General features: G+C 42.1%; 1 protein-coding gene across 2 annotated transcripts in view; it reads left to right on the top strand.

Moving 5' to 3' along the window:
• The window catches only part of OTULINL (OTU deubiquitinase with linear linkage specificity like), a 90656-nt gene extending 88133 nt beyond the window's left edge, over window positions 1-2523 (top strand). For both annotated transcript variants that reach the window (XM_088476331.1, XM_088476332.1), the window contains 2 exons: window positions 1194-1463; window positions 2344-2523. In XM_088476331.1, the coding sequence (XP_088332457.1) occupies window positions 1194-1463; window positions 2344-2523 (450 nt within the window). The remainder of the gene's footprint in view (window positions 1-1193; window positions 1464-2343) is intronic.
• Window positions 2524-12103: the final 9580 nt, after the last annotated feature.

The raw sequence follows: 12103 nt of genomic DNA, 5'->3' as shown, positions 1-12103 counted from the left end.
GTTTTGTACGCTCGTTCAGACCTAGAGGCGTGAACAGACCGCAAACAGCGAACGGTTCATGGGAATAGCCACCCCTATTTTCTTGACGAGCGAGCGCAAATAGCGTCCGGCTCTGAATCAGGCCCTTAGCGCAAAGAGTCACTTGTCTTTAGGATCCCCTAAAGGATAACAGCTTTATGAAAAGAGGACTCCAGAATAGAGGAAGAGGGACAGCAGGGTATGTCACTTACATTGCAAGCTAGGAGGCTGTCTGGGGTGAACCACAGGAGGAAGGTGCATTCTGCCAAACCGACCAACTATGTCTCTGCGGGGACTGGGAGGGAGCTGCACTCACTGTGTGACTGAGCAATCTGAGGACATCCTGCGACTACTGCAACATTGTGTTTAGTTGCTATAGCCCGTGATTTGCAGGCGCGACTGCGGCAAGCTCAATGGCAGATCAGACACCTGGACCACAAAGCCGGTTGCTTGCTATGGTTCGGCAGCAGAATCACTATGGTCTGGCAGCAGAATCTCAGTGACCCAGCCTGAAACCAGGGTGCTGAAGGGGAGCCTGGAGCTGACGATTTGTGACCTCCAGCTCAAGGCGTCCGACTCCCGGCGTTCAAGCCACACCCGCTGGAGATTGGTTTTTATAACAGCCACTTTTGTTGCAACCAGAATTTTAGAGGATGATTTTATTGCTCACTTCTGGAAACATGGGTGGTAATTTACAGTAGGTTCCCTAAATATTGTCCTTGAGACACAGACCACGCTTATACGTACCTTCACTTGTCCAAAAAGTAATTGTTGGAGATAATTATTCATTTATGTTGAAAATTTTACTTTATCTTTAAATGTCATGTACACTAACTGTCCTAACTGTTTTCTTCCACATCATGGTATGAACTAAGAATTGTTGATAGTGAATTCACCTGCATTAACGGAGGGGGTGCTTGTCCTGCACAGCACTATATACATTGGCCATCTATTTTTCATGACAAATGTATGTATTATCTGTGTATTATTTGTATCATGCATTGTTGACATTAATTGTACTGTTTTATTATGCTTCAGAACTAATAAAACTATATTTCAGGAGAAAAATATTTGCATTCAGTATAACATATACTTTTATGTTAGAATTAGTAATCCTTTTGATGCACTATTCTGAGTAGACATTAAAGTTTCTTATTTTCTTGTCTATATTCTAGTGGGCAGAGTTTTACAGTTGTAAGGACCGGGGAGAAAGAAACCGGATGTGCACGTTGGTATTTTCTGATGAAGCCAAGGAGAATAAACTGTATGAAGCTTTGAAATTCATCATGTTGTACTTGGTGATAGAAGCTTATGAGAGTATGAAGACTAAGCAACATTTTCCACGCTTCTTTCACTTTCTCTTTTCACGGGACACATCAGCTGACCCTCTGAGCTACATGATGAACCACTTGAATGCAGTGGGCGATACTGTGGGTGTGGAGCAGGTACATTTGTAGGACAGTATTTTTTGTCTTAACATTGATTCAGAGCTGTGTAACACCGGGATGAGATCATATTTGTGTTCCCTCATCTTTTGTGGCTAAGGAAGCTTCAGGGATATGGAAAGCAAGAATGGGTAAAAAAAATATCAAACATAGGGGGAGATTTTCAAACACAGCCTGTAAAATGCCAGTTAGAAGCTGATTGGTTGGTACTTTATCTCCTAGCTTTGATAAATCTCTCCCATAATGTCACAGTATGCTAAACAAAGGGTTTGGCACATTATGTTGACATTCATAATGTTGACAATCATATTGACATTCACCATTTGAGATGTCGACATGGTCAGAATGTCAACACTATTTTTAAGGCAAGTCTAACCCTAACCTCTAAAGATAGCACTAACCACTAAGCCTAATGCTGGGTACACACTGACAGATATATTGGCCGATCAATTGATTCAGAGTGTATGAATGACCATCATTTGCAGATATATTGCGTGTGTACCCACCTTGAGGTTGACATTTTGACCTTGTTGACATTTAATTATTTATGCAAATATGTAGATAGCTAGTCTATCAGTATAACGATCGAGCATGGTCGGTCCCTTCTCCATTATACGCAATGAGATGGGGTGAGGGAGCATGCTGGGACAGATCACCAGGAGAGGACAGGAGGACCAGCAGGTATAGCAGGGAGGGGACAGATAGGGGCTGGTGAGGAGTTGGGGAAGTCCAAGGTGATCTGGCTTATGTTGAATCCATTTTATTAGTTTCTAATAATGTATATTGACATGTTCTATTAAATCAATCTTTCCTGTATAGTTAATATATTTAAGATATGTGCAAACATAAAGTGTGACTATTTTTAAATCTTTATTTTTAGGCTGAACTGTGCTTGGTGGGCTATGCTCTTGAAGTTAAGATAAAAGTGTTCCGGTTGAATAAAATTAATACTGAAGACTTTGAAAGGATTTATCCTGAGGATTACAAACGAGACTGGCATGAGATTATTTTAATGACTGATGACAATCGACACTATAACATACCAATCATTTCCAAATAATTGATTTGTTACTAAATTCTCCAAATCATTCTTATTTAAAATAGCAATGGTGGTTCTTTTATAGACTATTGGGCAAAGGGAAACTGATTTATTAGTTGACTGCCCCTTAGAATTTCCATAATGCTGAATTATTCATGTTGACAAATAATATAGTAAGTTGGAATTATTCACAATGTCCTAAAAAAGTGCACAATATTTGGCTGAAATGCCAAATCAAATATAGGTTCATAAGAAATTGCAAATCAAAGTACTCTGTGTGTCTGGACAGGCATATTTGCATTACATGGAGTTATTGAATGTAAATAGAATTAAAGACTTTAGAGAAGTGGAGTAAGCTTGTCTCCGAGGATTTATACTAATGAGTATAAATAAAAGACTTGGAAAATAATTTAATAGCCCAAATCTAGAGCATTTGGTTGTTGGAACTATATTAACTAAAGCACTATATTAAAAAAGGGATGTGCTTGGCCAGGATGGAATCCAAGGAGCACAGTCAGAAAATAAATTGTGCCTCCATAGCATTGAGCATCATTAAATAAAACAAAGAAATAATCATAAATGTTTTAAAGCACAATAAATTATTAAATATTGTTCTATCTATATTAAAGTAAAAAAACACAAAAAAATATATATTTTTGTTGGGACCCCCATAGATCCCGGTTGTTCTGGGAAAACAACATTTTGGTCCTGCCCAAGAAATGACCTTGTGGATGAGCGATGCTACAGTGTTTAAGGTGGGTACTCGAGTAGAAATAGTAATTATTAGCAATTAAAACTGCCAGACATGATATTCACAGGTAGAGTTTCCACAGATCACTTACTGCTATTCATGGTATAATGTAAATTTTCTTGACTATTTTTTTTCTCAAAATGTAACATATAATTAAATTTTTTTATTTTCTTTGAATAGCTGGCAAAAGAAACCCAAATAATATTGTTGACTGGACTTCACGTGATTTGGGCTATTGATTTGTTGTTCACTGAACATTTTTAATAGAAAAGATCTCAGAATTTTGTATTATTGTTATTATTATCTTTTATTTATAATGTGCTGACAGAGTCTTATTCAGTGGCGGATGCAATGTCAATGTTCCCGCAGCTGAGCGATTTTTTTGCTACTGTACATGTGCAAAAAGTCCTGGAAACCCTTACTGCACACGCAGGAAACCTAGTGTCTGGTGGCATTCACGATTGCGTATGATATCGCTAACACTTGAGAAGGAGTTTGTGATCCCTGGGCATATCAGTATAGAGACTGGGAAGTGACCTAAAGTGATCACAAAAAGAGGTTGTTTCATGGGCGTGTTATGGGAGTGTCATGGTCGTGCCTGGGAATGCTACTGCATTCCCTTATGCAAATCTACAGCCTCAGAGGCCATGTTTGGTTGGATTTAAGGAGTAGCTAGAGTAGACCCTAGGCTACCGCAAATATCGATGGTAGAGTGTTTATAATCTCCATCGCAATTGCACAGACCAGGGAGGCTGAAAGTGGGCGTCTCAGTGCTCATACACTCCATTGCATGGTGGAGCACAGTGGGAAGGATGAGATTAGTAACTGCATTTGCGGCTGCATTACTATCCATCTCTGAATCAGACCCATAGTACACAAATGTCATACAATGACATGGTAAAGATGGCCCTGCCAAAATGATTTTACAATCTTAGGTGTAAGATGCATTTGAAACATGATTCGTGCTATTACAATTATTGCTGCTGGTGAGGAAAGTGGGCGTGGCTACTGTAACACGCAGGGTTATCAGGCACCAATGTAAAAACACGAACCACCTGAGCGCTTGTGAATCAATAAGTTGAAAAACAAGTTCACCTGCTGCACCTCAGAAAAGGATCATTTGCAAAAAAATTAATATTCAGTAATTGTGCAAAGGCATACAGCAATGCGTTTCGTCCAGTTTTCCGAACTTTTACTGAATATTCATTGTAAGCATATTATCTTCAATACACCAACCTTTGACGGACTGGTAGATACGGCTTGCATCCACAGCCCCTGTAATAGAGATCAACAGGTGAGGCTGTGAAGAGCCTGCTCACTCCCTTACTAGGGATCGTTTTCCACTGGGTCTCTGTTTATTCCGGAACTCGGACAGTGCCACACCCAGCAGCCAATAATTGGAAATCTATGAACATGCTGTGGGACCGGCCAAGAGCAATAGTGACCGTGAGAAACAGCAACTGGCTACCCTGGATCCTTGTTTTGGGTCACACAGAATAGCCTACAGATGACTCTCTAATATCGGGCTACAAGACGACAAGGAAAGAGGGAATTATTTAGTCAGTGTGCTGGTCTCCCGACTAATGAAACCCATTTTACAATTTATTCCGTTCTTTGTGACTAATTGACACGGACATACAAAACTGGAATTTTTATCATTCTCTCCGGTTAATTGCTAGTTGGTATTTCAATTGGCGAACTTTCTAGTGTAACAACTGAACGGTGCCACATTGGGCAAAAATTACTAAGTGGCGGTTTGACGGCGGTTTCTATCCCATTCTAAACCTCGGTGGTTTGGTGGCAGGTTCTACTCTGTTCTAAACTCCGGGGGTGTGGTGGCGGTTTTGCAGCGGTTTCTAAATGACAGCCATGTTTTATTCTATTCTAAAATGTGTTTTGATGGCAGTTTTGCAACGGTTTTGGCCTTAGTAAATCTGCAGATAGCAAAACCGCCGCCAAACCACAGTCAAAACACATTTTAGAATAGAATAGAATAGAACAGGGCTGTCATTTAGAAACCGCTGCAAAACCGCCACCAAACCCCGGGGTTTAGAACAGAATAGAACCCGCCACCAAACCGCCGGGGTTTAGAATAGAATAGAAACCGCCACCAAACCGTCGGGGTTTAGAATAGAATAGAAACCGCCACCAAACCGTCGGGGTTTAGAATAGAATAGAAACCGCCGTCAAACCACTGCTTAGTAAATTTTGCCCATTGTATCATATTATCACATTGCTATATTGTAATAGTGACTGTGCATGTATCAACTTGAGTGATCACCTAAATATTCAATGCTCTGGAATTATATACTGGTATATATTTAGACATTTTTACATTTAATAAATATACTTAATACTGCTGAACACTGATTGCGGTCTATATTATATTATATATTTACTAGCGCAGTGGAAGGAACATTGAAAGTTGTCTCACCAGCTGCTGCCATCAAGGAGATAACATACTGGTATACGGTAATTCCTGTTAGACAGTGCAGTTGCACAGGTGTAAAAGGAGGGATGTAAGTGAAGGCCCTGCATGATTGCACAAATGTTCCCTTCACCGGTGTCATTCGTTTTACATAATTTTGTATTTAACTACATGCCTTTAGTTCTCTATGTGCCCAGAGCACTCCAGCGGTTCTAGTGATAATAAAGTTGAGATGTTCTGCTGGTAAATGGAGAGGGGGGAATATTGGGATGAGCATGCGGACATCTTCAGCTAATAGTCGGGGAGTATCTTGTGTAACTACTATTGTCTATGCTGTAAAATGTAATATGGACTATATATATGATAACAGTATCAATAACGTAGTACAAATATTACTTACAGATGTGTCCTCATATATCTAACCTCAATAAGCCTCAATAAGCCATGTGGCACGAGATGCCTGGTGCAAGTAAACCGCCAAGTCCCGTGTGGCTGTGCTGGCGTCAGGCATCTTTTTCACCTGCAAAATGCAATGTGATGCAAGCAGAACACTGTGCTGATTAACTTGATACTGTATGTGACAATTGTATAACTGTATGCGACTTAGGCCCTCATTCAGAGCCGCTCGCTATTTGCGGTCGTTCGTTTTCTAAAAAGGGGTTGCTATTCAAATGAACCGTTCGCACTTTGCGGTCTGTTCACGCCTCTAAGTCTGAACGAGCGAGCAAAACATGCGAACGTAAATTTGAAAAATACGCCCCCTGGCCGCTCGCACCATACGTCATGTCCGCTATTTATTAGATTAATCGAGTACATCGAACAGCGTCTGAACTGCTCGCTATTCTTGTGGTTGGTTTTTTCAACCACTATTTTGCGAGCAGTTCTGAGTTAAAAAAAAGCAAGTGACGTGGTCAATGACGCTGCTGGATTAATTATGCACTCCCTTAAAACGCCCGTTTTGACCTTTAAGCACGCCTGCGATCGGATTTCCACTCCCCGTTTTCAAGCACCTTCCCCTGTTACCACCCACATACGCCTCTTTATGTCACTCAAGTTAGCAGGCATTCGCTATTTTGCGAGCACATGAATTTCGGCCGCACTGACTGGTTCGCGCATGCGTATAACGATCCGTACGCATGCACAGTTGGGCAAACATCGCTCGGAGCGAACGAGCTGCCGCTTACGAGTGGCTCTGAATCAGGCCCTTAGTCTGTATTCGAAGCACAACGGAACTTGGCATGGAAAAAAGCTGTGGTCGCACACAGATATACAAGTGTCACATATCGAATTAATCAGCACAGTCTCCTGGTGTGTCCTAGTCACATCGCATCACAACTAAGATGCAATTTTGGGTACAAAAGAACGACCAGTGCCAGCAGAGTCTCACAGGGCCTGCGCGCCGAGAGGGGCTGTGTGGCCCGACTGCAGCAACAGTTTATGAGGACACATCAGTATCATTTTGTGAATTGTTGCCCTAATAAGTCTGTTATAACAAAGGGTTTAAATGACTTATTATAGCTGCACCACAGTGACCGATCAGGGGTATAAGCTGTTATTACCATTCTTCATTGAACATTGATTTATATGATGTATTTTGACACTGGTTTGTTTTTGCTTATTATACAAAATTCAGATGCTTTTCTAAGTGAAGTATGATCATTTAGCAGAGATAGAGATATAGCAATACGTTTTAATATTGTGTATTCTGTACCATGTCATTATTTCAATTATTAGTAAGATAACAGGGCAGGTCATTTTATAGAGTAATGAGAGCAGTACCCACTATGATGCAAGGAGGAAACATGGGCCTAATGTAATAGGTTCCGATCAATCATTTTAAAGGCTAAACCAGCAAATGGAGATGTACCGTCTTATGGGTGTGTTACGGGAGTGTCTCAGGCGTGGCTGCAAACTCAGGGTCTGATTCAGAGCCGGACGCTATTTGCACTCGCTCGTTCAGAAAAAGGGGCCGGATATTTAAATAGAGCGCTCGCTCTTTGCGGTCTGTTGACGCCTCTATGTCTGAACGAGCAAACGAAACACGCGCTCGCTATTTTTTTAAAAATGCCCCCTGGCCGCTCGCATCCTACGTCATCTCCGCTATTTATTTGATTAATCGAGTACAAATCAAAAGGCGTCTGAACTGCTCGCAGTGCTTGTGGTTGGATTTTCCTACCGCAATCATGCGAACAGTTCAGGCTAAGAAACAACCAAGTGACGTGGTCAATGACGCTGCTTTGTTAATTATGCACACCCTTAAAACGCCCGTTTTGACCATTTGGCACGCCTGCGTTCGGATCTCCGATCCCCGTTTCATGCACCTTCCCCTGTTACCACCCACAAACGCCTCATTCTGTCACTCAAATTAGCAGGCATTCGCTATTTTGCGAGCACACAATTTCCGACGGCAATGACTGGTTCGCGCATGCGTATTACAACCCATACGCATGCGCAGTTGTGCGAACATCGCTTGGAGCGAACGAGCGGCCGCTTACGAGCGGCTCTGAATCAGGCCCTTAGATCCATAAATTCTCACAATGGCTGCCATATTCTGGCAGAGACTGCACCTAGCATGGGGCTGGTGCAAGTTTCCATGGTACACCAAGTGGTATTACAGTGCTTAAAGATGCTGAAAGTGGGCATCTCAGTCAGATGCACAGCTATACACCAGGGAATAGCTGTAGCAGTATTAGCATAAAGTGGCTGATGTAACTGCAGCAAAAGTCACACACACGGACGCTGCTACATCCGACTCAGAAAGAGCCCCTATATAACGTATTGTAGTGACTGCATATGTCACTTGTAGCTTTGATATATAACATATTGTATGTTGCCTCGCTGTAATCTGCTGCAATTGTTACATTGCTGATAAACAAAATATTTAGTGAATTACTTGTTACATTTTTGTAAACATTTAGCATAATTTGTACATGCTAAGCAATCACACCAAATGTGTCTTTTTATGATGCTTCAGTATTTTGGTACCTGTGTTAAGCTACCAGCAATCTGCTGTAACCAGACATTCATTTACACTTTATATGATGATTGTAATAAAGTTAATATTTCAGCAAGAAATGTGTTTATTTTGTTGGCCTTAGAAATACCTTTTGTGCAGAGCTATGGGCCTGACTCCTAGAAGTACGCTAATGGCATTGCATAAGAAGTTGCAGCATTGGTTGCAGATCATTCATTGTCACAGATCTGAGCAAATCTATGGTCCCGCAGAATAGCCGTGAGAAGATGCCGGTGCCTGTTTTCCTGTGTATCAGATCGCAGATGCAGACAGCAACACATCTGTGTCTTTGCCACTACTCCCTGTTAACTCCCCTAAAAGCTGCTGGCCTGTCAATCACACTGCAAGTAAAAAGGATCAGTACAGGACTATGGTAAAGTATTTTGACACATGCGCAGTTCGACCACAGCTGGAGGGCCAAAGGTTGAAGACCCATGACTTAAACGCATGCGTGGTTTACCTATAATCGCTAAACTGTGAAAACATTGGCGTTGCATACTTCTCTGAATCAGTCCCAGGATTCTACTGCATTGGCTTTGTATCTATTCAGAATGCAGTCCTGTAACATCATACCTTAACCAGGTGTGGAGGTGGAGAAATGCGTAAAGCAGAGCATAGTATCACAGCCGCCAGCCGGGTTCCTGTTCTTGTTCCTTTTGGATGTTTTGGAGCAGATAGAATTCTAATAAGTCTTCTATAGCTCCGCTATAGGTAATTACCAGCAGCTGGAGGATATATATACATGTATACTTTTATCATCCTTTTAAAGGGTACCTAAGGACTGGTAATTGTATGTTGGCTTCATCTATTTATATTTGTTATTCACAATTAAATGGACCAAGAATATGCACTATTTGAAAAGTCAACTAAAGAGGAACATTTTATACAACACCCTACTAAAAGGACTGCTATATTGGGAAAGTAAATATAAGCACCAAATAACTAATAATACTCATATTGTTGCACAAGGACTTTTTAATATATGGATTTTTGAGGCTAATATTGTAATATATTTATAATGTGTATATACAGTATAGTTATGTATATATGAATTTGCCAGCCAGTGATCTATTGCTGTAACTATATATATATATTTTTTTTATTTAAATACATTTCTGAACCAGCACTTCCTTTATATATTTATTTATTCTATCTATTAAAGGGTTTGGTATTCAATAATTGGGAGCTGCACAAATCTGTGCTTAGCACCAGTTGTGTTTTGCATAGTGTTTGCAACTTTGTATGCTGTCTGAACAGAGGGCCTGATTCAGGTTGGTTCGCAAGGCTGCGTTTGCAAGCAGCCAGCCGATGTTTGCATTCTGCGTAGGCGTAGAAGACGCAGTGCGCGAACCGGCCACACCGATCGGGAAGCGATCGCAGTGAGCACGCAGAGGGCCTGATTCAGAGCCGGACGCTATTTGCGCTCGCTTGTTCAGAAAAAGGGGCTGGCTATTTAAATTGAGCGCTCGCTCTTTGCGGTCTGTTGATGCCTCTATGTCTGAGCGAGCGAACGAAACATGCGCTCGCTATTTTGAAAAGACGCCCCCTGGCTGCTCGCATCATACGTAATCTCCGCTATTAGATTAATCGAGTACATCGAAAGGCGTCTGAACTGCTCGCAGTGCTTGTGGTTGGATTTTACTACCGCAATCATGCGAGCAGTTCAGGCTAAGAGACAACCAAGTGACGTGGTCGATGACGCTGCTTTGTTAATTATGCACACCCTTAAAACGCCCGTTTTGACCGTTTGGCACGCCTGCGTTCGGATCTCCACTCCCCGTTTTCAAGCACCTTCCCCTGTTACCACCCACAAACGCCTCATCCTGTCACTCAAATTAACAGGCACTCGCAATTTTGCGAACACACGTTTTCCGACCGCACTGACTGGTTGGCGCATGCGCATTACGACCCATACGCATGCGCAGATGTGCGAACATCGCTCGAAGTGAACGAGCGGCCGCTTACGAGCGGCTCTGTATCAGGCCCAGAGTCTTCACACAGTGGTTCACAGGAAATAACCGTTTGAGGGTGGTGACGGGGGGTTGTCAGAGAAATTCAGGGGTGCCTGGGCGTTTAAACGCTGTTACAGGGGCGTTCATAATTAAGCCCCTGCGATAGCATATGCTGGCAGAAGTCTAGATGGTGACAGGAAGTTTAGAGTTTCTGCGGTAGGGTCAGGTCAACCACAACTGTGCGCATGGTTCTGATGTTACTCGATGGTACTGTTGTTTTTGCTGACTTGTGGATGCATGTAATGGGAAGTGGGCGGCTTTATACAGTGATGAGCGTCTTGATATAGAGCTGCGGTTGCCGTGTGATTGCATTCATTAGCATATTTTCGCAGCGAGCAGGGTGCGTGCGAACACAGCCTTGCGAATCAACCTGAATCAGGCTCAGAGCTCACACTTACAGAGAAAGGGACACAAAATAAGGTTTGCTGTGGGAGGAACTGTTTTAGACAATTCAAGGCTACATAGAAGTGTATTTCCTAAAGTAAACCATCATGGGCAATAGGTACCACCTTTGCAGTTCGCAGCATTGTTGTCTGATGTGTTCTCTCCTTTTTTTTATAAAACTGAATTGGCAGTACCAGGATATGTCAGAGTAGCTTTTTCCTTATGTGACCTCCTCTGGACTCTTCAGGAAGCATTAGGGATGGCTATCGACTCTTGATGGTTACAATAGTTTTGCCATTGAGTTCAGGCCACTGAATGCAGAGTAAAGGTAAGTATGTTTTACTAAAGATCACAATGATTAGCTAATCATTGAGGGGATTTAAGGTGCATTTGGGAAGGTCTGAGTTCCATATGGGAGGTCTAGGTGATGTGGCAACATCTAAGAAGTATGGGAGTGGCATGTGGGGAGCTCTGAGTGGTATGTAGGTGGGATGTGGGTAGGTCTGACTGATGTGTGGATAACATTTTAGAAGGTCTGAGTAGTATATTGGTGGCATATGGAGAGTTCTGAGTGGCATGTGAACTATTCTGTTTGGTATGTGTTGAGGTCTGAGTGGCATATGGGCAGCAACTGGGGAGGTACTACTGGCATGTAGGAGATCTAATTGGCACATGGGGAGGTCTGAGTGGTACAGTATGTGGATATGTTTGAGTGTGGGTCTGAGTGTCATATGCAGAGGTCTCAGTGGCATGAGAAGAGTTCTGAGGACATATAGGGGTATTTTATGGTAAGTTGGTTTTGATTGCTTAAGGGGCATTTCATGTCATGGTGGCATTTTGGAGCAAGTGAGGGCATGTGGGAACATTTTGATTGATGGCGGTGCCAAAGTCATCTTGGAGCTGTTTTATAATTACTGAAATAAAGGATAATGTGCTTCCCTTTTTAAATGAGTGTCACACATGCAGCCCTTGAAGTATGTCAAGTTGCCCTGTTCTGAATTAAAGCTCACAGG

This window comes from Taudactylus pleione, unplaced genomic scaffold (genome assembly GCF_031769625.1).
Source record: "Taudactylus pleione unplaced genomic scaffold, aTauple2 ptg000186l, whole genome shotgun sequence".
NCBI classification, from domain to species: domain Eukaryota; kingdom Metazoa; phylum Chordata; class Amphibia; order Anura; family Myobatrachidae; genus Taudactylus; species Taudactylus pleione.
This window is presented reverse-complemented; position numbering and strand designations above follow the sequence as displayed.